The sequence below is a fragment of the Vanrija albida genome (genome assembly GCF_041260175.1).
Source record: "Vanrija albida strain AlHP1 chromosome Unknown contig_4, whole genome shotgun sequence".
NCBI lineage: Eukaryota > Fungi > Basidiomycota > Tremellomycetes > Trichosporonales > Trichosporonaceae > Vanrija > Vanrija albida.
Window position 1 is genome coordinate 2062937 of NW_027191423.1, and position 27001 is coordinate 2089937.

At 62.8% G+C, this 27001-nt stretch overlaps 10 protein-coding genes across 10 annotated transcripts; 5 read left to right on the forward strand and 5 right to left on the reverse strand.

Annotated features, from left to right (window-relative positions):
* Nucleotides 1–537: 537 nt before the first annotated feature.
* Q8F55_005537 (uncharacterized protein) lies at nt 538–1303 on the forward strand (the record flags this gene model as incomplete). Its single annotated transcript, XM_069354026.1, has 3 exons — nt 538–684; nt 835–1039; nt 1104–1303. The coding sequence occupies 3 exons, from the start codon at nt 538–540 to the stop codon at nt 1301–1303; spliced, it is 552 nt and encodes a 183-aa protein (XP_069208668.1).
* Nucleotides 1304–2121: 818 nt separating this feature from the next.
* Nucleotides 2122–4194, reverse strand: Q8F55_005538 (uncharacterized protein; the record flags this gene model as incomplete). Its single annotated transcript, XM_069354027.1, has 2 exons — nt 2122–3029; nt 3066–4194. The coding sequence occupies 2 exons, from the start codon at nt 4192–4194 to the stop codon at nt 2122–2124; spliced, it is 2037 nt and encodes a 678-aa protein (XP_069208669.1).
* Nucleotides 4195–4913: 719 nt separating this feature from the next.
* Nucleotides 4914–6696, reverse strand: LAG1 (sphingosine N-acyltransferase lag1; the record flags this gene model as incomplete). The annotated part of the gene is made up of 12 exons (XM_069354028.1): nt 4914–5013; nt 5049–5189; nt 5227–5292; nt 5341–5414; nt 5454–5513; nt 5562–5606; nt 5642–5880; nt 5918–6006; nt 6057–6258; nt 6295–6416; nt 6471–6509; nt 6635–6696. The coding sequence occupies 12 exons, from the start codon at nt 6694–6696 to the stop codon at nt 4914–4916; spliced, it is 1239 nt and encodes a 412-aa protein (XP_069208670.1).
* Nucleotides 6697–7445: 749 nt separating this feature from the next.
* Nucleotides 7446–8852, forward strand: ARC35 (Arp complex subunit; the record flags this gene model as incomplete). The annotated part of the gene is made up of 6 exons (XM_069354029.1): nt 7446–7460; nt 7513–7559; nt 7638–7882; nt 7937–8229; nt 8276–8411; nt 8623–8852. The coding sequence occupies 6 exons, from the start codon at nt 7446–7448 to the stop codon at nt 8850–8852; spliced, it is 966 nt and encodes a 321-aa protein (XP_069208671.1).
* Nucleotides 8853–10731: 1879 nt separating this feature from the next.
* CLB4 (B-type cyclin) lies at nt 10732–12453 on the forward strand (the record flags this gene model as incomplete). Its single annotated transcript, XM_069354030.1, has 7 exons — nt 10732–10740; nt 10780–11001; nt 11065–11092; nt 11140–11582; nt 11618–11670; nt 11724–12412; nt 12449–12453. 7 exons carry the CDS (start codon nt 10732–10734, stop codon nt 12451–12453), a joined length of 1449 nt encoding a protein of 482 aa, XP_069208672.1.
* A 375-nt stretch (nt 12454–12828) lies between these two features.
* EFR3 (plasma membrane localization protein) lies at nt 12829–15892 on the reverse strand (the record flags this gene model as incomplete). Its single annotated transcript, XM_069354031.1, has 3 exons — nt 12829–13214; nt 13252–15617; nt 15651–15892. The coding sequence occupies 3 exons, from the start codon at nt 15890–15892 to the stop codon at nt 12829–12831; spliced, it is 2994 nt and encodes a 997-aa protein (XP_069208673.1).
* A 664-nt stretch (nt 15893–16556) lies between these two features.
* Q8F55_005543 (uncharacterized protein) lies at nt 16557–17816 on the reverse strand (the record flags this gene model as incomplete). Its single annotated transcript, XM_069354032.1, has 7 exons — nt 16557–16608; nt 16662–16860; nt 16895–17034; nt 17069–17239; nt 17280–17528; nt 17561–17694; nt 17730–17816. The coding sequence occupies 7 exons, from the start codon at nt 17814–17816 to the stop codon at nt 16557–16559; spliced, it is 1032 nt and encodes a 343-aa protein (XP_069208674.1).
* Nucleotides 17817–20266: 2450 nt separating this feature from the next.
* Nucleotides 20267–22885, forward strand: Q8F55_005544 (uncharacterized protein; the record flags this gene model as incomplete). Its single annotated transcript, XM_069354033.1, has 9 exons — nt 20267–20483; nt 20519–20580; nt 20614–20825; nt 20859–21147; nt 21179–21264; nt 21301–21374; nt 21410–21428; nt 21461–22010; nt 22049–22885. The coding sequence occupies 9 exons, from the start codon at nt 20267–20269 to the stop codon at nt 22883–22885; spliced, it is 2346 nt and encodes a 781-aa protein (XP_069208675.1).
* Nucleotides 22886–23433: 548 nt separating this feature from the next.
* NAP1 (histone chaperone) lies at nt 23434–25057 on the reverse strand (the record flags this gene model as incomplete). Its single annotated transcript, XM_069354034.1, has 5 exons — nt 23434–23478; nt 23539–23837; nt 23873–24380; nt 24416–24598; nt 24854–25057. The coding sequence occupies 5 exons, from the start codon at nt 25055–25057 to the stop codon at nt 23434–23436; spliced, it is 1239 nt and encodes a 412-aa protein (XP_069208676.1).
* A 525-nt stretch (nt 25058–25582) lies between these two features.
* Nucleotides 25583–26551, forward strand: CAF16 (CCR4-NOT regulatory complex component; the record flags this gene model as incomplete). Its single annotated transcript, XM_069354035.1, has 5 exons — nt 25583–25718; nt 25759–25859; nt 25893–26220; nt 26258–26463; nt 26501–26551. 5 exons carry the CDS (start codon nt 25583–25585, stop codon nt 26549–26551), a joined length of 822 nt encoding a protein of 273 aa, XP_069208677.1.
* Nucleotides 26552–27001: the final 450 nt, after the last annotated feature.

The following is a 27001-nucleotide window of genomic DNA, read 5'->3' on the forward strand; positions in this document are numbered from 1 at the left end:
CGTGTTGGCGGCGGAGGCGCGCGGCGAGACACGGCGAAGCGCACGGATCAAGTCGGCGCGGGGGGTTGGGGGGGGGGGGGGGTGAGCTGGGGTGAGGCTGGAGTGGTGGGGTGAGGCGAGCGTGTCGTCGTGCGTGCGTCCTTTGTCACGACCACCTGCCAAAAGTATCGGGGAGCGAAAGCAGCAGCAAGCAGCCCCATCGCAACCCAGCAGCACGACACCGGCGACGGCGACCACCACGCCGCCACACGACCCCCAACCCTTACCCACGAGCCGCTCGAGTGGCGGCGCGCGGTCCCCCGCACAGACGCGCCACACCCCGTCCTCAGAGTCAGAGTCACCGGCGCGTCGGTCGTCTGGTCTCTTGCTGCGTGCTTCGCGCTTCTGCTCCCCTCTAATGCCCAGCGCAGAGGCCGGCCTGAGTTTTTCCCATCGTCTCGTCCATCTCACCTCGTCTCACTTCCGTCGTCACCCACACTCTTTAACCACCTCGCCCGTTCTCGACCCCTCGAAACCCAACCAATCCCCCACACCGCCATGAAGTCGATGCTCGGGTCCTCGGGCCTCATCCACACCGCGTCCGCCGTCCCCGCCGCCGAGAAGGCGCGCCAGTGGAACCGGCTCGCAGACGGCATGGAGCGCTTCCACGGCCACTTTCGCTGGGAGTTTGACAGGCTGTATAATGTGAGTGGGCACACCGAGCGCAGCGCGGTGTGCGGGAGGGGTGGCGCGGCGTTGCACGAGCAGCGGTGGGCCTGCCCTCGTCGCGCTGCCACTCCCCTTGGTGCCCCCCTCCTTCCCGCTCGCTCGCGCTGACGCGCGCTCGCCCGCCAGATCGCATCCGGAGGATACCTCGCCGAAGGCCTCACCCTGCACCAGTACCTCCGCGAGGCAGAGCAGCTCTCGCACCACCTCGACATGCACCACCGCATCGAGGAGACGTACATCTTCCCGCTGCTGGCCAAGCGCATGCCCCAGTTCCGCGACAGCGGCAAGTCGATGGGCGCGCACATTGTGGCGCATAGGAAGATCCACGAGGGTGGGTGGGGTGGGGGTGGTGGTGCCTTTGGCTGCGCGCTCGCTGACGCTCGCCCGCTCGCCAGGCCTCGACAAGTACAACAACTACATTGCCGAGGTGAAGACCAACCCCAAGGTGTATGACCCCGAGAAGATCCGCGACATCATGGACACGTTTGCCGACACGCTCTTCAAGCACCTCGAGGACGAGGTCAAGGACCTCAACGGCGAGAGCATGCAGAAGCACGGGTTCAAGCTCGACGAGATTCGGCGGTTCCCCATCTAGGTGTGGCACCAGGCGAGGGGGAGGAGGGAGGGAGGGGGGAGGGGGAAGGCGGAGCTTGGGGGAGGCTAGTGGAGGAAGGAGCGACGAGACGGAGCCACCGCGCCGACCCGTCACGCCGTGACGAGAGGTGGCGTGGCGGCGCGGCCGCGGCGGCGAGGCGAGGCGGGGCGAGGCGACGGCCGGGGCATCCTCGATCGCGTCCGCGCCGCACTCGGCCGGGAGATGGCGGCGGCCCCGCCCCGCCCCGCCGCACCCCAGATACCCCTGTACACTTGTAGACACGTACATTCTTCTTACGATATCATGCACATTAGTAGTGAGTTTGTTGGGGTCGCGCGAGGGGCCGTGGGTGGCGGTGGCGCGGGGGGCTTGGGTGTGGCGGAGGCGCGGGGTGGAGGTCGATGGGCATGTTGACCGTCTCGGTCAGGTCTTGGTGCGATCTCGCACCGGCGTGAGTGGCCATGTCGGCGGCGGCAGCTCGCACCACGGCGTCAGTCTCGTGCCCAGCCCCATCCCCACCGTCGCCTCCTGTCTCGCTCCCTCGCACTCGCGCTGCGCGCTCGTGCTGGCACACATCTACTCAATACAACCTACTTGTAAACAACAGGCCGGGGCCAGAATAACTAGATATCACAATGTGGCAGCGTGGCGTCGTGTGCGTGCGGAATGCGGGTGCCGAGCAGGTGCGGAATGCGTGTGGTAGCCGGGAGTCATCACCGGGCGCGTCGTGCACGCGTGATACACCGGCCCAACCGGTGGACTAGCGCATTCCGCTACCGGTTGCGCTCGCTACACCGGCGGCGTCCACCGCTGCGCGGCTACACGCGCACACGCACAGCCCAGATGCCGCACCCGACGGCGAGCGCGACGGCGCAGGCCATGACCACACGCGACCACGGCGTTCGGGCCAGCACGTGCTTGACGCCGCCGAACACGCCGTCGAGGAGGTCGGTGAGGCCCACCGAAGCGGCGGTTGCGCGGTGCCTGGGGAACAGCGGCGCGCAGGGCTCTTTCGCGCCGTGTGGTGGGCTATGCGAGCTGCGGCGGCGCCGTCCGCGGGCACGAGCGCGCGCACCCCGCGAGCTGCGGTGCACCGAGGCGTCGACCTCACGGCGCTGCGCGAGCCGGCGACTCAGCGTTGCCTCCCACTCGCCCCCGCCGACGGCCCGCGCGACAGTCGGCATGGGCACGCCTCCAACGTCGTAGTTTGAGCTTGCGGGCGACGTCGTGTCCGCAGTGAGGGAGGACGCCTGGGTTGGCGGCACAGTGGGGAGCGAGTCGATTGTCGAGCCACCTGGACGCCACGCGAGGAACGTCGCAGCGGACGCCGTGCGCACACGCTGTGGGTCATCCAGGATGCGCTCGATCAGCATGACCGTGTCTTGGATGGTGTGCGCGCCGGGGGTGAGCGGATTGTCGTCGTCCGGCCCGGGTAAGGCGTCAGCGGGGTTGTCTCGCTCGATCGCTAGCGGCGTCTCATCCGCATCATCATCCAGCAGATCTGGAATCGGCGGCGACGGCTCGATCTGGTGCGAAGACAGGCGGGGCGTCGGCTCGGGGACGGTTGACATTGACGGCGTTGGTGGCGTTGTGGAGCGGCGGCGCTCGCCCTCGTCGTCCACGCCCGCCGGCTCGACGACTGTCTCGATCGCCTCCTGCACCAGCCTTGCCTTCTCCTCGTCTAGCGTCGTCACAGGTACGACGTCCACACCGTGGGCGTCGTGCTCTAGGCCGTCAGAACCGTCGTCGCCCCTCCACTCACCGTCTTCCAGCGCGACAACGAGGTGCACCCAGTCCGGCGACGTGCTCGCGTAGTTGCTGACCATGTTGCCGACGCCCGACTGCAGCGGCGAGAGCGAAGGGTGCAGGAGGGCGTTGAGGGTGTGGTACGCCGCCATTGTGCGCGAGCGCAGCTCGGCCACCGACAGGCCCGATAACACGGTCGCCTCCAACCCCTCGCCACTATGGTCGACAATCCCCACCTCACCACGGCCAAGCTGCACACAGCGGCGGCGCGCAGCCAGCGCACCGAGCACGTCGCGTGTACGCTCAGGCGACGCGAGCAGGGCCACACGCGTGCCCTCGCCCGCGCCGGGCCAACGGTCCAAACCGAGGTGGAGGCTCGTGCTCGGCAGCGATAGGGTGGGGAGGACGAGCTCCTCGCTGCCGCGTGGCCCGAGGCCGAGCGAGGCCAGCGAGTGCGTGTCGTACTCTGCGTCGTGGTTTAGATCGAGGGCCGTCACGCTCGACGAGAGCGGGTGGCGCCAGTCCCAGTCTGCGGGGGACGACATGCGACTCAGGCTCGACAGCGAGGCCGTGTACGACGGTAGCGAGGCGTTGGACACCGGCGACGAGGGCTCGGACGGCGCGTCGGCCAGCGCGTCCAGGAGCGCGTGGTGCGGGATGGCGAGGTGCGGGTGTGATGCCGCCGGGAGCTCGGCGGCGGGTGACGCGTCTGCGCGGCACGGTGGTGGGGCGTGTGGCTCGGCCGTCGGCGAGTCGGTGGCGACCGCGGCGAAGGGTACGCTCGCGGCGCTGGCACTTGCCTCGGGCGTGGCGTCGCGCGACGATGTGGGGGCAGCAATGTCATGGGAAGACGACTCGCCACGCGTCGTTTCGGCACTAGTGGGGTCGGCGGCGGGGTCGTGTTGTGGTGGGATCGGTGGGACGCTGTCGTCGGTGCTCTCTGCGCTCTCTGTGCTGTCTGCGCCGTCGTCGGCCTCGGCGTCAGACCACTCGACGCTCCCCTCTAGGCTGCGGACGCCATAGCAGCTGTCTGTCCCCGGCGGCGGGGGCGGCGAGTCGTGCTGCCGCTGGGTGCGGCGCGATGCGAAGGGGTGGGAAACGCCGGCGAGTGCGGCCGAGAGTGCTGCTGCTCTCTCAGAGGGCATGGTGCAGTGTGTGGGTGGGGTGTGGATGGGATGCAGTAGATGTGCGAGCCCGAGTTGGGTGGCAAGGTGAGTGGTGCAATGGGTTGACGTTGTGTCTGCCAAGTTGTGTGTGTGTGTGCGTGTGTGCTCTGCCGGTGGACGGCCCCCCCACAAGGACAATGTGGAAGTCGGTTGGTGGTGGCCAAGTCTGTCAGTGGCGAATGTGTCAATCAGTCGTCTGGTCTCTGCTCACGCGCCTCCGCCGTCCACCTCTGCCTACCAGGCTGCACACTGCACACCACCGCCTGCCCGCCTGATACACCCCACCCCTTCCCCCGTGACAATGACACCATCGACGAACCGCCTATTCAGCCCGCCCACCCCGTTGTATCATGACGGCATCGACGACGGGCTCCCAAACCTCCACTCATCACTGCACAATGCATCATCAACTCCCGTCGGCCGTGGCGTGGCGGGCGGCCCATTCTCACCATCACACGCCGTCCCTTCCTCAACCTCTTGCCCCTTGGCGCCGCCGCAAAACCGCGCCCCTCCTCAAACGTGCCAAACCTTCTCATGCATTAGAACCTAGGGCACACCCACGCCCGTCTCTCAAGGTTACCGCGCGCAGTTAAGTAGGGAGGGGAAGCAATTGCTATCTAATAGCAAGAGCCCAAGCGACCCACAGCACGCTTGGACTTCTATGTGATCGGCATCGAAGCCGCTGTGGCTCGATGAGATTACTGGGCCTTGTCGGCGCCCTCGACAGTCTTCGGGGGCTCCTCATCCTCGTCCTCGTCGTCCGAGCGCTCGTCCTTGGCCACCTTGAGGAAGACAATGCTGAGGGTTAGCGCCGCTCCAAGTAGCCCACGTACCGGAAGAGAATACGCCAGATGAGGAAGTACCAGAACAGGTTGATGCACTGGAGGAGGAAGATGGGGGCGAAGATCTGCCACTTCATCCACCACACCATCCACATGTCCTCCAATGGTCGCCAGGTGGCGCGCTGGTCATAGCTTCCGAGTCAGTTCCCGTCAAGCATCCACCACCCACGGAATGAGGTCGAATTGCGTGTACACGCCCCACAGAATCCAGAGGTTGAGGTAGTGGCGGAAGTAGCTGGGAACTCATCAGCACTGAGATCTACGGGGACCCCGGGTGACGTACGTCCAAACGCCAACGAAGACCGCAAAGAACGGTGTAGAGGCCGACTCGCTGACGTAGTTGACACACTTGGCGAGCTGCAGGAGTCAGCGACTGTAGGCAGAATGCACACCCACCGCCAGGAAAATGTCCGAGACGTCCATGGACACGAAGACGGAGACACCGATGTATGTGAGCTGGGGAAGTCAGTGGATGCGACGTCATCACGACACCACGACACGTACCGAGATGCCATAGCTCCATCCGATGAGCCAGAGGGTCACGGCGTGCTATCTAGTCAGTTCTGGACAGCGCGCAGACATACGTGAGCGACGAGCTCGTTAAAGTCCTTGCGGGGCTTCTCAATCTTGAGGGCAAGGATGATGGTCTGCTGGCACCAGTAGGCGGCCTGCACGAGGTAGTACGTCTTGAGGCCCCAGGTCATCTCCTTGTGGGGGTAGTCGATGAAGAAGTACTCGGTCTTGTACCACCAGGTAGGCAGCTGGCTCATGACGAGGATACCGGCAACGCCCATGATGCCAAAGTAGAAGATGGCGTAGCCCTCTACATGGGTCAGCTGTGGCCCGGACATCCCACTCACGCTCAGTGAAGCGCATGATCTTGGCTCCCTTGATGCCGAGCGACTTGGCGAGGGGGCGGAGGATGTAGATCGTGACGAACTGGCGAACACTGACGGTGTGAGTGCCTTCCCCCACAGCCCCCACCTCCACCCCACTCACAAGGACCAAACAACAATGTAGTACGCGATGAAGGCGAAGTCGCCGAGGCCCTTGGTGTACTTGCCGTTGGGGAGCTTGTTGCTGGGGAAGAGCAAGTACTTGAACGGGTTGAAGGTGAAGGGCCCCATCATGCCCGTGTCGATGAGGATCCATTGGTTGGCCCAGAGCAGGATGGGCAAGACCATGAGAATGAACGCCGAGGCTGGGGGTGAGCTGGGCTGGGGTCGCCGCGACTTACAAGGGACAAGCATCCAGCGACCGGTCCGCAGGTCCTCCTTGAAGCCGAGCGAGTGGTATCTCTCTGGGAGGCCGTCGGCTGACGGGCGGGGCTTGCCCTTGGGCAGCGGTTGGACCTCGCTCCTAGCGTCCATGTCAGCGACAGGGACGGCGGAAGGGGTGACGCGGTATACTCACGCAGTCATCTTGGACGTGTGCTGGTTGAGAGGAATTTGCCTGGCCAAGGTCAGCATGGGTACGAGGAACGGAGGGGCCGGCGGACTCGGGCCTTGGGGCCTTGAGGGGCGACTGTGATCGCCAGCCGGTCTGTGTGTTGTTGCAGACCGAGTTGTGCTACTCACTTGAGCGCGCTCGTCACACTCGAGCTTCGTCGGCGGTTTGCAGGCTTCTGTTGGCTGGACATTGCCAGATTCTAGGCTTGTGTGCCGATGTGTGTGTGGATGTGGGGTGTGTGCAGGTTTGCGCGTCACGATTGATGCAGTTGGACGAGTGGGGGGTTAGTGTTGCGACGTGACGGGGACGTCTCGCCGCGTCGTTGGTTAGATTGCAGGATGGATGGAAGGCCCCGACCACTAAATCTGTCCTAAATGTTGAGGGTGGTACGTGCATGGGTGGGTGAAGTGGGTGGGGTGGGCCGACGCTGCCTCGCTACCTGGCCGCCAGTCGGCGTGGCCCTAGCGCACACACACTCCCTCCTCTCTCCCTCACTCTCGATAGATGCCCTTGTCCCTTGCCGGCAACCTGCCTGCAGTCTCTCTCTCTGCCGGCCTTTGGTGGCGCGTCGAAGGCCTACGCGCACCTGGCTGACTGACCGCGCTGACCGTTTGCCGCGTAGTCCGTAGTCCGGCATCCGGCAGCGCGGCGCGGCGGTACGGCAGGCAGGGCAGCACCGCCCAATGACGATGACACTGCAGGTATCCCACGGTGCCACCAACCCCTACCACCGTGTCAGGCTCAAACCCTTCTGCCTGACACTGACGCCGCCTCACACCGCCACGGGCCACTGCGTCACTGCCTGCAGCGTTCCCCGTCACCACCTCTCATGTCGACGACGTGAACCCCAGCCAGACTCACCTTCCCTCATCCATCTACATCTGCATCCAACTCCCATCCCACGACTAGACACGACACGCACAGGAGAACACGGCCATCATGATTCTCTTGGAGGTGAGGCCGGCCTTGACCCCGTTATCGACCAACCCGCTCACTAGAATCCCAGTCCCACAACGTCATCATCCACGATGTCCTCACCGACCGGTTCGAGAAGTGCGTATCGGCGCATGGTTGGACGTGTGCCGTTCAGCTAGACGATGCACTCTCCCATGAGCTAGCTAACCGCCCCAGGGAATCTCGGGCCGACATCCAGTTTGTCGACTTTGACAGCGTCCGCTTCCATCTCTCCACGCCCGAGTCCAAGACGGTCATCCTCCTCTCCATGGGCATCCTCTGCTGGCCCGACCTCGCCAAGTACGGCGCACGCGAGTACCTCGAGCAGGCTTACGCCGGCTACATCCTCCCCGAGAACCAGACCGAGCCAGAGTACAACGTCTCGCTGAGCATCGACCTCGAGAAGCTCCCCGCGTCACCTGGTGCGTTGCTTGCGTTGCTCTGCGATGGAGTGTGGCCCAGCTGACACTCGGCAGAGGAGAGGCAAGAGCTGATTCAGCACCTGTCGCTGCTCAAGCGCAACGCACTTGCCGCGCCCTTCCAGGCCTCGTTCGAGGAGCAGAAGACGCTGCAGGCCAACTACAAGGAGCCTGCGGGCGCTCAGCAGGTCGACCTCGCGCCGGCCGAGAGCAAGGGAGAATTGAAGATTATCAACTACCGCGAATCCGAGGCTATCTTTATCCAGGCCAACCACGACCGCGTGACGGTCATCTTCTCGACTCTGTTTGCCGATGAAACGGACCGTGTCTACGGCCGCACCTTCCTCCAGGTACGTGTGACCGACGACTGTCGGTTCGGCACTGACCCCCTGCTAGGAGTTTGTCGACGCACGTAAGCTGCAGTCGCTGCAGAGCGCGCCCCAGGTTACATACTCGAACCGCGAGCCACCCCTTGAGATTCGTCATATCCCCGGCCTGAAGCGCAGCGAGGATGTGGGCTATGTCACCTTTAGTGAGTCTCCCGTCCCCTCTCCGGAGCTCTCCCCTCGCCGTCACATGCGCATATTCGTTGGGGTTTTGGGTTTGCAGTTTGATTGTAATATGCTGCCCATTGTGCTCCATCGATTACCCACACTTCCCCTCCCCCCTCGTGTTCCATCTCGAACTACCCCCTTCTTCTTGTTCCTGTCGCCGTCATCGACAATTCGTACTAACATGTGCAGTCCTCAACCCCCGCCACTACGCAAACCCGACGCAGGCCCTGTCGACCATCTCGCGCATCCAGCTGTTCCGCGACTACCTCCACTACCACATCAAGTGCTCCAAGGCGTACATGCACTCGCGCATGCGCTACCGTGTGGCCGAGTTCTTGAAGGTGCTCAACCGCGCCAAGCCCGAGGTCGCCAACGCTGAGCGGCGAACCGTCTCGGGCCGTACCTTCCGGTCGCGTTAGGGGCGGGGCACACGACAACTAGACGGTGGAGACGAGAGGGGCCGCGATTCGTCTGACCGACCTCCGGGCACTGCGGAGGTATCCAAGACGACACGCGGTTTCATGTTCAGACATGTGCGACGGTGGCCGTACGTACATGGGTTGCAGTTGTAGACGACCACGACGGGCAACGGTAGCACAGGTGAAATGTATACAGATCATCCAACGGGTCAAGCTTACGGCTGCGACCAGGCAAGCAGGGGGTGGTTGCGGGCTTTGTTGTTGCGAGCCATTCAATACGAGTGTACCACAATGCTTAAATTCTGGCCGGCGGGGTTACCGCCCTGAAGGCTGAGGAGGATTAGGGTGCCGGTTGCCCACATGTTGTTGTCACTGACCGCGGGGCTGCGCCGTGGCCGTGTTTGTATTATTGTGTTATGCTTTGGTTTAGGCTAGCGTAGCGCCACTGTTTCCACTGTTTGCAGGATCACAGGGCTATGCAGTGTTTGAGCAGGCCAGGCAGGTGGGTGGTGCTGCTGGCTGGGCGGGTGCCGATCCCGCCAAGGAGCGGGACGTCGCAGTGTGGATGCATGCGGCAGGGGGAGGTCAGATGGCCTAGTGGGCCGGATGTTGGGAGCTCCTAAGGAGCATTGTTTCCTGGAAAGCGTGCGTACGACGTAACGGGCCAAAGTGGGGAGTAGGTTTGGGCGCTGGGCCGCAGCCGCCTGGTTGCCTCGCCTGCAGCCGACGCGCCTGCTCTTTTTGATTTTTTTTTTGGGTGCTTGCTTTCGGCCCACCCCGAGACCCTTGGTGCACGACTTCCATCGGTGATCAACTGACCTCTGTGGGGGCGGTGAGTCGACCGTCATCAGCAGTGGACATGGCATGCGGGTTGGGCTTGGAGGACGCGCTGTTGCTACAAGTGGTAGTGGAGCAGGATGCATAGATGCATAGCGGCTTTGGTCTGTCTGCGCACAGAGGACGAGGCGAGGACTGATGACGCCAAGGTCAATATGGGCGTCTGGCTGTTTACGCTGTGTGGGCGGGAGCATTTTTGTGGAACCGACGCCATCAGTGAAGGGTTGGGTGGTGCCTTTGGGTGTTTGTCGCTGGGTGTCTGGGTGCTGCCTGCCTGCCTGCCTGCCCGCCGCCGCCGCCGCTCGCCGCCGCTGTCGCCGCCCTTTAGACCCTTGTCGTCTTTCCCTGTTGAATGCCTGCCTATAGGACCTGTCTAAGAGCCAACAGCCAACAACCTAACCAGCCAGGCAACTCGGCCCAGCAAGCCCAGCAAGCCCAACCCAACAACCAACACAACAAGCAACAACGACAGTTGCATCCTCCTCATCTCTCTCAACCCCCCTCCTCCTCTCCTCTCTGCTCTTGTCGGCAGCGTTCGTTCCCAGTTTGCCTTCAAGCACCGTCTGCACTCATTTGTCGGTGTTTTGACTGTTTACTTTGGGCTCGTCCGCACCCGGGGCGCCACTCTCCTTTTGCACCCAAACACACACCCAGCCAGCCCAGCTTGCTCGGGCGCCAAACGGCATACCACCACCACCACCCAAACCATCAACCCGCCTTCTCCCTCCCCTCACTCTGATTCCATTCTTTCCGTCATCAATCATAACAACCAACAATCCCCTTCCCATTCCCCTCTCCTCAAACTTGAACACTGTTACATAGTCTTGCACCCCCTCCTACTCTTTAATCCCTACTCTCTTCCCCTGCTTGTCTCCTCTCTCTCTCTCTCGCCCTCGCACCTCAACCGACGGCGGCACAGCGGATTGTTTCGTCGACTACACAACGCCGACAACCAACTCGCCTCCACCCGTCCGTCAACAGAGGACAATACAACCTTCCCCCCCCTTCCCACCGACATCAACACCGCCGCGCATCACTCAACATGAACAGGGTAGGCATCAAACACGCCGTCGCATCACTCACACCATAGGCCGCAAACCCAAGGCGAGTTGCCACTCGTTCCTCCAAAGTCAACGACGAGAATGCCGTCCCAGTACGTGCTGGTGACAAGGGTGCACCCAGTCGCCTTGGCCCCAAGGTCGGCGCCGTGCAGCAGCAGCAGCAGCCGTCCAAGGCAGGCAAGGCTCTTGACAACGCCAAGGCTGGCATCAAGCGCGAGCGCAACGTCTTAGGCGCGGTGACCAACATCAGGGTGAGTGCGCAATGTTTGGCCCAGATCCAAACACCATGCACACGGACGCTTACAATGTGCTAGGACAATGCCGACGATGTCAAGAAGCCTGGTGCGTTCGCCATCCTCCCGCCGTTTATGCATACTGACAATGTTCAGCCAAGGCGGCCGTCAAGGCGGAGGCTAGGCCACCATTGGCTACCCGCCCGTCGCAGACGCAGCAGGCTCGCCCCATCGCCCCCGTCCCTCATCGCATCACCAAGCCGACCGTCTACTCCAATCTCGACCGCAATGCTGTCGCTGCCGATGACGAGCTCATCCGCTCGGAGATGGATCTTGACAAGCTGGCCCCCGCCTTGGCAGACGACATGCTGGACATGGACGACGAGGCAACGCTTGGAGCCATGACCGACGATAGCATGGACGACGAGGAGGAGTATGACGACGAAGACTGGCTTCGCATGACTGAGGAGGACGAGTATGCCGCCCATGCCGAGCTCGACATGGTCCGCAAGTCTTTCCAGGACGACATCGACCTCTTCGACACGACCATGGTCGCCGAGTATGCCGACGACATCTTTGCCCACATGGAGGAGCTCGAGGTGAGCGTAGCGCTCGGACCAAGCTGACTCTGCAGGTCGCGACGATGCCCAACCCTCGATACATGGAGTTCCAGACGGAGATCGAGTGGTCAGTCTTTTCCTTTTGATTGCCGTGTTTGCATCAATTCTGACCCTGAATAGGACGATGCGCACCACCCTTATCGACTGGCTGCTGCAAGTCCATCTCCGCTACCACATGCTCCCCGAGACTCTGTGGATCGCCGTCAACCTTGTCGACCGTTTCCTGTCTGTCCGTGTCGTCTCGCTCAACAAGCTCCAGCTCGTTGGCGTCACGGCCATGTTCATCGCGGCCAAGTACGAGGAGATCCTCGCGCCCAGCGTCGACGAGTTTGTTTACATGACCGAGAACGGCTACTCGAAGGAGGAGATCCTCAAGGGCGAGCGCATCATTCTGCAGACCCTCGACTTCACCATCTCGTCATACTGCTCGCCATACTCGTGGGTCCGTCGCATCTCCAAGGCCGACGACTACGACATCCAGACCCGTACCCTGTCCAAGTTCCTCATGGAGGTCACCCTCCTCGACCACCGCTTCCTGCGCTGCAAGCCAAGCATGATTGCCGCTGTTGGCATGTACCTGGCCCGCAAGATGCTCGGCGGTGACTGGAACGAGGCATTCGTCTTCTACTCCAACTTTACCGAATCACAACTCGTCTCGGCTGCCATCATGCTCTGTGAGCGTCTGGTCGAATCCGGCTTTGAGAAGGTCTACGTCTACAAGAAGTACTCGAACAAGAAGTTCCTTCGCGCGTCGACTTTCGCTTGTGACTGGGCTCACAACCATGCAGCAACTACTTGGTCTCCTAGAGGTGGGTTGAGCTCAGCGTCCGATCCTAACCCCCCAGAGTAAATGGACTTTCTACCCTTGTGTAAACACGCAAAGGCCTCTTGCCCTGTTGATAATGTGCCACCCACTGGCTCTCGACCCCGCAACACCGGCCTGTTCCTTGTTCAGTGTCCGATAATGGTGTACTGCGTGACCCAGGGGCACGATCCCATGGCCTTTCCCCCCTACCTCCCGCGCTCTCTCTCTCTCCCCCTCTCTCTCCGCCCTGTCCCTCTCCCATTCTTACCGCATAGTTTCATTAGTCTTGTGTCCAGTTCCCCCCAGCGACTCGCTAGCAATGGCATGTCACAAGCATTCCATCATTATGGATGTGTGGACTATAATGTGGGGTATTGGGTATGGTTGCGAGGTGGTATACACTAACAAACAATGCGGCGTCTAGACGTTGATGGGAGCATCGGCTGACGGCGGCACAAGTGGCGCCGCAGACGACTTTGCCTTTCTCTTGTTGTTGTCCTTGAAGATCTGGTTGAGAATGTCCTTTGTGTCGGGCTTTGGTGGCTTGGACCGCTTGGTGTCTGGCGACGTGCCCAGCGCCACGTCGGTCGCCGTGCTGACAAAGGAGTTTGCGCCCGAGCCATTGACAATGCTGCCTCTGTCGCCGCCGCCGCCGTCGAGGGCGTCGCGCAGGTCGGTAACGTCGACCGAGCGGGACACGGGGTGGCCGAGGGACTGGTACGAGGCGTTGGGGATGGCCATGAGCATCTCGGCAGCGTTGCCGTGCAGCTCTCCGTCGGGCGCCGACGACGAGTAACGTTCGAGGGCTGGGGTGTGAGCTTGGGCCTGGTGTTTGCCACTTACATTCCTTGATTGCGAGCTCGACGTTCCACGGCGAGGCGAAGCGGCGCGCAATGGTCGCCTGGTCGCGGCCGGTAGCCGCCTGCACATTGGGCGAAGTGGAGAACGCATTCACGAGCTGCGCCGGGTCGAGGATGGGCTGGCTCGACGACTGCGACTCGCCCTCGGTCTGGTCGCGGAAGAAGGACGCGGGCTCTGCCGGCGGCGGGAGCACGTCGTCCTGCGAGAGCGGGGTACGCCACTCGGGCACTGCGAACGGCTCGGGGAGCGAGTTGATGGCCCTGTCGGCGAGCTCGACGGCCGAGGGTACGCCCCACCGCTCAGCGAGGCGGCGCCACGACACGGCCACGGTCTCGCGACACGCGCGCTTGCGCTCGAGCACCCAGGCGCCGGTGCGTCCGTCGCCAGGACGTCTGATGAGCTCGGCGGCAGCGTCGCGGTCCAGCGCGAGGAGCATTGGCGCCGCGGCGAGAAGCGTCGCGACGGGCACGCACGTGTTGAGCTCGTCGAGAATCTTGAGGATGGCAGAGTAGTCGTACGGTGTGGCGACATTGTCAAACGACGTGAGGTTGGCGCCCGACTCGAGGCGGTTGAGCGGGAGCGAGACGCGGCGGCCACCACGGATGGGTTTCCGCGACGACACGGGCGTCGTGTGGCCCGAGTTGCCGCTGGTGCCGGCGGCGTTGGCAAGCGGGATGTTGACGGCTGGGGGGTTGGCCTTGCTCGCGACGCTGCCGTTGGGAGTCGGCTCAATGACGTTGACGTTCCACGACACGGCCTTGGAGGGGGCGTTGGGGTCGGTCACCTTCTCGATGGGGTGGGGAGAGTCGGGGGGCGTGGGGAGCGCCTCGGCGACGCCGAGCTTGGAGCTGATGGCGAGGGTGTAGAGTGCGGCCATGACGGCGTTGCAGAAGCGCATAATGTTGGGCTCGTTGGGGCGCGGCTTGCGGTCGCGTGGCATCTCGGTCTCGAGATAGAAGACGAACGCCTGGACGTAGGCCGCGCGGACGGGGTACGACGCCTCGCAGAGCAGGGGCAGCGTCTCCTGCCACACCTCGGGCGCGATGGGGTTGCGGCGGCCGAGACCGCCACGGCGCGTGTCGACAGCGGGCGTCTCGAGGAGGGGAGCCTTGCCCTTGTCGGGCTTTTCAGAGATGGGGCTGGTGACGCGGGCCTCGGCCTGGTCGCCCAGGTCGGCAGCCTTCATGACGCCAGTGATGCAGTAGATCAGCACGCGGAGCGTCTCCTGCTGGGCGGGGTTAGAGGTCGGTACGGCCAGGATCTGGAGCGCAATCTCCTCGACAATGTCGTTGATCTGGTCGGCGTAGTAGATGTGGGTGCCGAGCGACGAGACGCACTGGACGAGCGCGGGCAGAAGTGCGTCGCGCGAGTCGACGCCTACGCGGCGAATGATAACGTTGAGGAGGCTCGCGAGGATGTCGGTGACAGCGAGACCGACGAGGGACACGTTCGAGCTGAGAATCGTCGTGATCATGGCGAGCACCGACGAGTGCTTCTGCGTAGGCGGCGAGTCGTCCGGAAGGTTGACGAGCAGCTCGACGAGGCGCGTGGGGACGACAAAGCGCGACTGAAGCAGCATCGCCGCCGTGAGGCGCTCGGCGAGCCAGCAACACCTCTCGACATCGCTCCAGCCGCGCTTGTCGAGGAAATCGAAGCACACGTCGATCACAGTGTTGGCCTGGGACGCCTGGCACTCGCCAACGAGGTCGTGGAAGCAGCGGAGGGCAGCCGAGCGGACGTCCTCGCTCCCTGGGCCCTTCTCTCCCGGCACGTGCTCGTGCAGGCTGGGCGCGCGGCGGTCGTTGATGGGCTTGCGCACAGCAAACTCGCGGAAGAAGGGCGAGACATTGTCGCCACCGGGGCTCTTCTTTGACAGCTCCTCCTTGAGGTCGGCGAGCGGGGCCTCGGAAATAATCGTCAACAGGGCCGGGACGATGATCTTGACCTGGCGCGGGAACTCGACGTTGCTCCCGAACACTGCTTCAGACCCTGCGGCCGAGCTGAGCGCCTGCAGGCCCACGAGGCGCGTCCGGCTCTGCTCCTCGTCGTCTGGCTTCTCGCTCGTGTGCTGCGTCGTCGCCATCTGCGCAAACTTGGACAGCACGCCGAGGTACTCGTCGGTGAGCGTGTCGTCGACGCCAATCGCCGCGCCGTCTGTAAACGTCGCAAAGGCTTTGAAGCAGCTCGCAGCGCGCGCGGCGACCTCGAGATCCGTGTCGTTCTTCTGGTACACCTTGACGTCGAGCGCCGTCGAAATGATGCGCATGGTCTGACCGGCAAACTTGCCAATGTCGCCCTTGCATTCTGTCAACAGGCGGTGGAGGATGACGAGCGAGATGAGGAGCGAGCTGTGGTCAGCCGTGGCCAGACTCTGCACTCACGCTCGCGACTTGGGGTAACCCCCCGTGCTGCCTCTTGCCTCCTTGGCGGTCCTTCTCTCGAGCTCGTCGCCAATCTTGCCGAGGCTGCTGGGCTTGTTGGTCGCATAGTAGGTGAGCTTTGACGTGTCCTGCGACAGGGGCATGAACTCTGGGCCCGACTTGAGCAGGTCCTTGGGCGGCGGATAGCACTCGTTGAGGACCTGCACGCTCGGGTTGAGCTGCATGCACGGGAGGCACGGCATGGTGGGATGGGTGGTCGAGAGGTGGTCGAGAGTGGTCAAAGACGAGGTGACTGCTGCAGCCACGCGGAAACACGGTCCTGGTTCTTGCCTTGTCCTGGCCGGGACGTGTTACGCCGGGTTTGGGGTTTGCTCGGTGGCCGAAGAGGTGGGCGATGCTGGATCGCGTTGTAGCGACGGCGCTGGCGTCGACCAACGTGTTTGAATCTCGAGTAGGATGCTGTCTCGGAGTGCTAGCCGCGATGTTGGTCGGGCATGCAATGCAGTTGGATGCAACGTCGACCCAGTCGTAACAACGTTCAATGACACCGACCGACGGAGACCCACCCACCCAGGGGAGCCAGCCAGCACCCATTCTGGGTAAATCACGTGCATCCGCTGCCGCCCTGTGACATCACCAAAGCCTCGACCTCCGCCGCCCCGACCTCCGCCTCGACCTCCCTCCGCCTCGGCCCTCCTCCTCGACCACCTTGCATGCACTCTACAGCGCGTAAAACACAACAACCATCCAAACGAGAGTAGGCCCGCGCAATGCAGCTGCGCGGGCGACCGAGACCAACAACATTGTAGAGGCCACTAGACTATACGGCTAACTCGAGATCGACCTTACAGAATGGCCATGTCGCGGAGCGAGTTGCGCACTGGCCTCAGCGGGGCCTCCGCGGGTTTACTCACCAATCGTGTCCGTCACGGCCGCCATGACGACCTTGAGCTGCGCACTGTCCGTGGCAGTCGTGATACTGACATCAGCTCGGGCCTCGTCCCAACCCACTGGATATAAATCTCCTTGGACGGCGTGCGGTTCACTGCACGAAACTTGGCCTTGAAGTAGTCGACCGCGTCCATGAACGACCCAGGCTTTCCGGGGTACTCTGGCCACCACGTGGCAACCTGTTGCTTTGGGTCGGCGAGCTTCTGCTTGAGTAGGTCGGCCTTGTTGAGGAACAGGATCATGGAGGATCTCGTGAACCCTAGGGTGAGTATTGACCAGCACGGCTTACCCACACTGCGAGTTGACAATCGACTCCCAAAGGATGAGCGCCTCGATCATGCCGTTCGAGTCACGGTCCTCGATGATGCTCGAGTTGTAGTCTGACAAGCTGACGAGGAAGATGATGGACGTGACGCCCTCAAAGCAAGACGCCCTGCCATGTCAGCGTAAGCCAGCCCCGGCCGCACCATTTCCGACGCTCGCTGCGCTGGCCGCCGACGTCAAACAGCCGGAACACCATGTCGTTGATCTCAAACCGTGTCTCGGAGATACCAGTCGTCTTGGAGCGCACGCGCAGGATGTCGTCGTGCGTCGGTTGGTACTCTGGATCGAAGAGGCGGTCGAGGTGGGCGTAGAAGCTGTGCGGCTTGAGTCGTACCCCCTGTCACTAACACCTACTAGGGCATGTTCTCAGGCAGGGCATACTCGTAGCTCTTCGAGTAACATTCCTGGACGCCTTCGTCCTCCCAGAGCGACTTGAGGGCCTTGAAGTATCTCGGCGGGAACGGCTGGCCGCTGTTCACAGGCTCCTCGTTGTCGACGAGCGTGATGAATCTCCTGTTCTCGTGGGCTACTCCCATACCGAGCTCGTCCATCATGTCGATGACGGCCCGCATCGCGCCGACAATGTTGGAAAAGACGATTTTGCTGGGGTTAGCTCGGATCTCGCCGCCACCCACCGGTAGTCCTCCACCTCGCCTGGGGTAAAGGGCTTTCGGTGAAGGTGTCGCATCTGCTTGAGCACGGTCGACTTGCCGGAAGCGCCAGCACCGAGGAGCAGGAGCTTGACCTCGCGCGACATTCGCTTCTCCTCCTGCTCGGTTAGACGTCACTTCGATTCGAACCCACCTCGCGCAGCTGCTTGTCGATATCTCGCGACCACGACGACGTCGGTGACTTGGGCCTGGACCCAGGTGTGGAGACACAGGCACCCATGGTGAAGAACAGTTTGGAGGAGGGGGAAGGGGGGTGGGGGGGAGGGGGTACTGTTCACAACTGTAGAGGTGAACCAACGGCTGCCGATGTGAGCGAAAAGCAGAACGCAACTCTGACCACGACTGACGACCGCCAGAGGAGATTCACGGCGGCTTTGGCGAACTGGCGGGGCGTGGGAAGCTATGGGGCCTTGGAAAGTGTGCGTTTGATCAGCAAGACGGAGATGCTGGCCGAGGGCGCTGACTGCGGACGTTGAGATTGAGCGATGGGAGAAGAAGGATGCAAACGATGAGGTATTATGCAAGACGGGGGCCGCCGGGCCAAAGTGCTGGGGAAGGTGAGTCCACCCGAGTGGCCAAAGGTAAAGGAGGTCGAGGCAGCGACGGCCAGCGTCTCGAGCATCTCTGGGCATTGTCGACTGGGCAGCATGACAATGGGAGTGGAGGAGTCGGACGGCAGGCACGAGGCGACAATGGGCCCTTCTGTGGTGGCTGGGAATGGAAGAGGACAACGGCACATGCTCATGGCCTCGCGGGCTGCCGCTCAGATCCTCAGTGACAACGAGGACGAGCAGCAGGTCGCTTTCGGAGGCTTGCTCGCGTCGGGGACCGACGAGGAGGAGGAGGAGGAAGAGGAGGGAGGGGAGGAGGGAAGAGGGAGGGGGGAGAAAGGAGGGGGAGGGAGAGGGAAGGAAGCGCCGCGCGGCTGGCTTTCGGGCGATAAAAGACGCGCCACGACGCCCCAAGGCGGCCGTTTCAACCTAAACGCGGGGATCTGGGCAACTTTGACGGCGCTCACCTCGCACCGTTTCATGCTGACAGGCAGTGCATGGCGAAGGTGAGGCAAGGCGATAGGCGAGTGGTAGCATGCACGCACGCAGGCAGGCAGGCAGTGAGCAGCAGCATCACGCCACGGCACGCCGGCATTGTTCTTGCTCGGCCACCCTCAAAAAGTCATTGTTCCGGCGCGCCGATGAGCACGGGCCTAAAGGATAAAGGAGGGAGGGAGGGTGCTGCCTGGCCGGCAGCGGGGAAGTACGGCAAGTGACGGCCGATATGTGCTCAGAGTCCTTGATGCTGACTGACTCGAGACGCGTGCAAGCGAGACGCGAGATGACGACGGTGCCAGTGACGTCGAAGAGGTGCCACACAAGTGCACTGCAGTCGCCGCCACGAGGCCGCAGAGGCGGTTGATCGTCCTATGCCGCCGCCGCCGCCGCGACGCCGTGGGGCGCGGAGACTGGGACACTGCTCCACGGGGCCCTGTGACCGACTCGTGCACTGACAAGTGGTAGTCACAATGGCGGCAACGACGACACGATCATGATGAGCACAACTACGGACCGAGCTTGCTACAGTGCGAGCATGACGACGAGCGCAACAGGGACAAGATTGCTGACTCACCCCCTAACTCGTCGTCGTCGCCGTCGACGACCGCCGCCATCTTCTCGCCATCTTCCGCTCGTGGCATGCACACACACATCTCCACACACTGATCCCCTCTCCCGCCTGGGTACAGCGCCCAATGGGCCCCTCTGCTCCGATTGACTCGCTCGACTCACCTTTTGCCTCTCCCCACTCACCCTCTCTTACCGCCGCCGCAGCGTTAACACCTACTTCTCTCGTTCATCTACCCCCACCTTCCACCTCGAGCCTTACACTGGCACGCACCATTCACAATGCCCCCAGCTCTTCAATCACCTCTGGTGCTCACCTCGTCGATCCGGCAGCCCCACCCCCCCACAACCTCATTACCCCTGGCAGTGCCCAGTCTTTCTCACACCGACCACACGCAGCCCCAGCCGTGCACCCCTGTCATTCCCCCGTCTCCGTCTCTCTCTCTTCACCAGCACGGCCCAGAGGACATGGCCACCCGCCCATTTGGCGAGCAACGCGCGTACTCGGACCCACCCTTCAAGCGCCGCGGCCGCCAGGCGACCGCGTGCACCGAGTGTAACCGGCGCAAGCAAAAGGTGGGGCGTTTCTGCGAGCCAGTCTGACGCCCAGTGCAACGGCCTCCGCCCGTGTCACCACTGCGCACGCCGCAACCTCGTCGACGAGTGTCGTTTCCCCGACCCTCGAATGCTCAAGACCCCAGAGACTCGCACGAGCAGTGGCAAGCGTCACCTATCCGAAGACGACGACTCGGAAGCCGACGCGCAAAGCGGGGCGCAGTCGTCCCGGGGCGGCGGGTCCGGTCACTCGCATACAGGCAGCACGGGCAGCAACTCTGACGGGATCCACCCCGGCTCGACCTTCTCCCCTTCCCTGCACCACGGGTCGCACGCCGGCTCCATCGCGGGGATCGCTGATACCCCGCGCGGCCGCGCCAATCTGCCCCACCCCTCACCTCTAGAACCATTCCAGTATCGACGCCCCCAAGCTTCTCCTGCCGGGCACCCGTTCGCCCTCCCACTCAGTTTCGACCGCACCGATCCAGAAGAGCGCGCCATGCCCAAGTGGGCTGTGGACGAGCCGGCCGGCGCGGCCGGACCAAGTGGCGGCGGTGCAAGCTTCCCCCACACCAATCTCCGCCTGGGACGCGACGCATCGCCCGATGCGGCCAAGACCGCCCAGAGTGGCAGTGCCAAACACGACCACACGCTGATGCAGGAGGGTGGTGCACCAGGCATTGGCTCTCTTGCGATCGAGGGCAGCGGCGTGGAACGTGAGTGCATACATAGGGTGCAAGCTTACACCCAGGCCAGTTCCAGTTCTACGGCACGAGTCACTTTGGACCCCGCCTCGCTGCGCAGGTCATGAACGTGAGCTGGACTGTTGACCACAGCTGACCCCAGGTTGTGGGCAAGGTCACGCTCAACAACAGCGCAGACTTCAGCGACTCACAGTACGGGCGCGGGCACAAGCGCCAGGCGCGGCGGTTTGGCGATCTCACCGCGGCCGTAACCGATGGGTCGATGATATACCATATCCGCCAGCTCGACGGGCAGGTGCCGAACCGCAGCTTGTGTGAGCGCTTCACGCGGGCGTACTTTGAGCGATATAATGAGTGAGTTTGGGCTAGAACAAGGCTGATGTTCAGCCAAGTCGACTTTCTTTACGAGCCCGACTTCAGGGCCAAGTACGATACCTTCTGGAAGATCCGTGGGGAGTTTGAGGACCTGAGCAAGATCGACATCCGATGGTTCTCCCTCTTCCACATTGTTCTTGCCTTTGGCGTTCTCCTGGATCGAGAGGCGGATGAGTCGGGCGATCTTCTGGAGGAGCGAGAGGAATTGAGTCTCCGCCTGTTCTTAAGTGCACGCCGCGCACTGTCCGAGACCTCAAGCTTCTGCGGCGAGTCGGTCGACACGGTGCGCGCGTACGGCTTGGTGAGTACAGCGAAGAGGCGGCTGACCTCAGCTCTCGCTCTACCTCATTGTCACTCGCCGCGTGCCCGAGGCATGGCAGACCATCGGGGCGGCAGCGCGTGCCGCCCAGGCGCAAGGGTGGGTAGTAGGTGGTCGATAAAACTAACCCACCAGTATGCACATTGACGGCGAGGTGTGGCGCAGCGTCGACGGCAAGGAGGCCGAGCTTCGCCGGCGGTTGTGGGCTCGTAAGTCCCCGTGTCCACCCCTTGCTGACACCCAGAGTTGTACATTCTCGACCGGTAGGCCGTATCCCAGGAATCACTAACCCCAGCTCCATCTCCCTTTTCCTTGGCCGCCCACTCGCGATCCAAGACGGCGGCTTCACAATCCGCCTCCCCGCAAACATCGACGACGACGAGCTGCACGTCGTCCCGCGCCGCAACTGGCCACTGACAAAGATCACCAAGTCGACGTTCCTCATCCTGCACTACAACCTCGCACAGATCATTGGGCGAATCCAGACCAACTGCTTTGGGCTTGGCAGGCGCGAGCACACCGAAGTCATGAAGTGCGAACGGCTCATGCTCGACTGGCAGGCCAACCTCCCGCCAGTGTTCAAGCTCGATCACCCCGACAAGTCGTTGGACGAGACCCACCCGTGGCTCGGGTTCCAGCGCCAGAGCCTGTCCTCCAAGTACTACCAGGCAAGGATCTCGCTCCACCGGCCGTACCTCCTCACGCAGCTCAACGACCCGGACATGAGCTCGGAGCTGCTCACGTCGCTCAACGCGTGCGTCTACAGTGCGCTGGCCGAGCTCTCCCTCCGATTGAGCACGCGCGAAGTCGACGCGGACCCGTTCGACCGCTTCAAGTGGATGACTGTGGGTTACAATGACGGTCACTAGCTAACCCGCGCCAGGTCGCCTCGGGCTTCTCCCCAGCCACAGTCATCGGCATTCTCCTCGCGTATCCCAAGCGGCTCCAGCAGTTCAACTATGTGCATATCCGCGCGCTGTACACCGACTATCTTGAAGTCGAGCGCAAGACGACACGCCGGGACGAATCCCTCGAGAACGAGATCCGCGTGCTGGACATGATCCTCCAGCATGCCGACGCCGTCGAGGCGGAGATGGCTTTAACTGGCGGAGAGGTGACGCGCTCGCGCATTCACAGTCGTGCTGTGAGCCGCATGTCGCGCCGCCCAAGCCCGCGTCCAAGCCTCCCCAGCCCGTTGAAGACACACCGTACGGTCCCGGTGCCAATGGGACTCGGCGCAGCCGGCCCATCGTCGGCGCCCATCCCCGCGCCACCACCGCCTCTGTCCTACACACCGTCCCAGCAGCTGCCCCTTGCCACGACGCAAGCGGCGCCGTTCTTCTCGCCGGCGCCCCTCCCACTTCAGAGCATATACCCCACCTCGGCGTTCAACCCTTCCATGATCCCTGTCACGCCGCATACGCCGGCCCACACGCTACCCGCCACCCACTCGCCGCTCGGCGCCCAGCCCTTCTCGCCCACCCGCCTAGTCAACCTGCCCACGTTTTCCCAGCAGCAAGGTCTCCACTCCACCCTCCTCCCCTTCCCTCCCAACGACGACTGGTGGGTGCTCCGCCCGCCGTCTGACCCCAGCGCCAGCGCCTTCCCAACTGCCGACAACGTGCCTGCCTGGGCCAACCTGCTCGACCACCTCGGCGAGCCGCCCCCCGAGCCGTCCCTCCCGTGGACCAATGGTTCAGTGTTCAACGACCGCCCGTAAGATACGATCCGTAGCTGCTCTGCATGTACTCTACCCATATGGTCTGAATTCAAGGGGCAATTGAGCGCCAGTGCATGCCGGCGGTCACACTGCCGCCACTGACGACAGCGACTGGCGTCTTATCAACATGCTCACAAACACAATGGCACACGTTCACGCCATACCGCCACAGTCGCTCGATGGTGCCTTCGATCCGGCTCGCAGACCTTACCCTGCACAGGAACCGAGCTTCGACTGCGCAAGGCAGTGGTGCATTGCATCATTAGTCGACGATTAGTCGACGCACAGTCGGCGCAGCAGCCCCACCGGTCGTGATCGATTTGCATTTAAGTAACCCTCAGCGTCCGCTTATCGCACCATTAGAAGCGGCTGCTCGGGCGACACTGAAGGGTGTAACACGTGCGAGAGAAGAAAACTTGATGGGAAGTGTACGAGGGGGTTGTGTGGTGTTGGATGTGGAAGGCAGCTCACGCTACCATGAGGTCGAGACACTATCTACGGGGATCGCCTAGGAGGTGTACATGCAGGAAACGGGTTCTGGGTCGCATTTACTGCTGCTTGCACTCCTGGTTGTCGCCAGCGGGGGCACCCTCCTACTGGACAGAAAGAGGGTTGGTTAGTGACATTGTAATGGGGATCCGGGGCCCACGCACCTCGTCATCCTCGTCGTCCTCAAAGTCCTCATCATCCTCCTCGAACTCGTCATCGTAGTCCTCCTCATAACGCAGGGCCTTGCCGGTGAAGTAGTCGACGGCGCGGGGGATGATCTTCTCCTTGAAGTCCTCACCGAGCTGGTAGTCGACCTCAAGGCGAGCGTCGAGCTCCTCGAGCTCCTCCTCGTCGACGTCGCCCTCCTGGAGCTCCTCACGCGTTGGGGGCTGGGGGGGCTTGAAGAAGTTGAAGAACGAGTCGGTGGGGACGACCTTGCGGACGACACGGGTACGGCCAGAGGCTGCCTGTCAGCTACGCCAACGCCAGCCCACTCACTCTTGTTGCGCTGCTTCTTGATCTCAATCTTCTTCGTGAGGTCCTTGTCCTCCTTCCACTTGATCTCGTAGCCCTCGGCCTTGTCGTAGACAAAGTCACCGCCGTAGCCGACCTGCTCCTGGTAGTAGTAGGTCTTGGTGAGCTCGGAGTCGTCAAAGAACTCGTTGGCCGAGAAGGTGAAGTGGAGCTTGAAGCCAGGCTGGGCGTCAAGGTACGAGAGTCGGATGTCGGTGAGGTGCTGGAGAGCCTCCTCGTCCGAGTCGGTGATGGTCTCGGCAACGGGGATGTGGTTCTTGAGGGCGGTAAGCCAGAACTCGGGGATACCGGTGACCTTGGCGTCCTTGCCGTCCTCGGTGATCTCAGTGACGTGGGCACCCTCGTCCTCGTCCTCGTCCTCATCGTCAGAGTCGGCGTTCTGGCCGGCGGTCACCTCCTCGTCGGTGGGCTCGATCTTGCCGGCGATGATCTCCTCACGACGCTCGTACAGGGGGTTGTACTTGGCGAGGAACTGTCGCGTCAGAGCGTGCTGCGGCAATCGCGTACCTTCTTCTCAACCTCGAGAATGGCAAGCTGGAACTCGCTCTCGATCTTGGCGTGCTCGACCTGGAGGCCCTTGAGGCCGTCGATACGCCTGCGAACCTGAGGGGGAAGCGAGGCGAGGTAGCCCGAGTCGCGGCCGATGAGGGCGCCGAGCTTGTGCTGAGCAAGAGCGAGAAGGGCCGGGTTCTGCACGTGTATGCGAGGGAAGACGCGTTGTCAGCACTGTGCCGTTGTTGATTACACGCCATCCACGCATCTCTGGCACCCGCTGGAGCCTCCGTCACGCGCCAGCGGTGCCAGCGGGCGAGAAGAATCCATGGCACGAGTAACAGGCCAAGTTTTGCAGCGTTGCGCTGCGCTAGGGACGCGCGTGTCCTGGGCGCCGGCGCCATGCGCGCGTGCTGGCGCCTGCACCAAATTTACACGACGACTGATACTCACGTTGGCCAGCAAGCTGGCGGGGTTGACGCCGGTCACGTCCTCGCCCTCGTCATCCTCCTCGTCCTCGGCGACGTCCTCGACCTGGGGCTTGCCGAGGCCGGCGGGGCGGTTGGCGAGAACCTGCGTGGCGAGGGGGGTGTTCTGGGGGGTCGGGGCGACGACCGACTCCTCCTGGCGGGGCTTGATGTCCTGGGACTGCGACATGTTGTCGGATGGGTTTTAGAATACGAGGAGGGAGGGAGGAAATGAAGGAGGATGGGGACGAGGTTGTTGTAATTTCGACGTTGGGGGTGGGAGGGACGGTGGGTGCAGGGGCAGTCAGGCGCCGCGGACTGGGCCTGTGGAGTGAAGGCGCGTACAGGAGTGAGTGAGCGGCACTGGCCACACCACACACTACAGTCAACCACCACCCGCAGCCAGCCCAGCGCCGCCAGCGCCGCGCGGCTGGTGGCAAAACATCACGTCCTGCCCCACACGGAATCAAAATTCTTGCCACGTGAGCCCACGACGCTAACGCCGTCGAGCCGGCTTGTGGCGCGGCGAGGCCGGCGAGGGTACTCCGACTTCACAACGGCGCTCGGCTCGCTCGGCATAGACACCACTGCTCACCTCGACTCTATGTACCGATCTGAACTCCCTACATGTCGTGATCTCGCTCGGCGACTCTATAAAAACTCGCTTCAAACAAACACCCACCGCCGCACTCACCTACCTACTCACTCAAGAGCAATGACCGCCGACATCCCCGCCATTGACTGCCAGGACCTGACGTTTTCCTGGAAGGACGGCGACGAGCCCGTCCTCGAGGACGTCAACATCAACCTTGTCAAGGGTGACAGGTGTCTGCTTCTAGGCGCGAATGGAGGTGGGTTCGGTGTCTGTGTCTGTGTTGCTAACCCAGCTAGCCGGCAAGTCGACCCTTCTGCGCATCCTCGCGGGCAAGCGCCTGACCAAGACGCGCAACTGCAAGATCCTCGGGCAGGACGTGTTCATGAACCCGCCTGGCGTAGGTCGTGAGCCATGTCCCCGCTGACCCCAGGGCGTCGTCTACCTCGGCACCGAGTGGAGCTCCAACCCGGTCGTGCGCTCGGACATTGTCGTGTCGCACTTCCTCGACTCGGTCGGCGGCTACCGCCACCGCGAGCGCCGTGACCGGCTCCTGCAGATCCTCGACGTCGACCTCGACTGGCGCATGCACCAGATCTCGGACGGCGAGCGCCGCCGCGTGCAGCTGTGCATGGGCCTCATGACCGAGTGGGACGTGCTGCTCCTGGACGAGGTGACGGTGGACCTGGATGTGCTGGTCCGCTCGGATCTCATCGACTTTTTGGTCGGCGAGTCGGAGACGCGCGGCGCGACGATCCTGTGTAAGCTGAAGCCTTGGCCGTCCAGCTGACATGCCAGACGCTACGCACATCTTTGACGGCCTGTCCAACTTCCCCACCAAGGTGTGCCACATCCAGCTCGGCACCACGCCCAAGCCGATGCTCACGTGGGGCCCGGGCCACCCGGACCTCTTCGACACGGCGCTCAGCTGGCTGCGCGAGGACCGCGATCTGCGCCGCGTCAAGGAGGCTGCGCGCGGGCGTGTCCGCGGCCCCAAGGCTGAGGTGGGTGTGCAATACCTAATGACCCACTGACCCCCAGACCAAGGACGCCAAGACGTTCTTCGAGAAGTACGACTACAGCAAGCGCTAGAGCGGCACCGTAGAGCCGCACCAACCTGAACTTGTGCGTACACCACGGCCACACCCGGTGATGATAAGATCTGGTAATCCGTACGCACCCCGCCGCGAGGTACACCGGCGCGGGCGAACCCGACCGGTGGGGTGCGCGAGTCGCGCGCCCTGCCGAGGAGTCTTGCTCACGGGCGGCCGCGGCCGGTGGGGTGCGGGAGGGGTTGTTAAGGCGAGGCTGAGGGTGTGGCCGGGGCGGGGCGTGGACGCGGATGGAGCTGACACCCCAGTCAACACTGTTACACCACCACCACCTGTTGTCATACACTGACACGAGCTGTACATCAACTGCACGCATTGTAGCATCAACTGCATGGCATAGTGGCCGCGCTGCGCAGGCAGCGGGGCATAGAAAATCATAAACATATCATGGGAAATAGACGTAGAAATGCATCGCAATTCACCTTGTGCC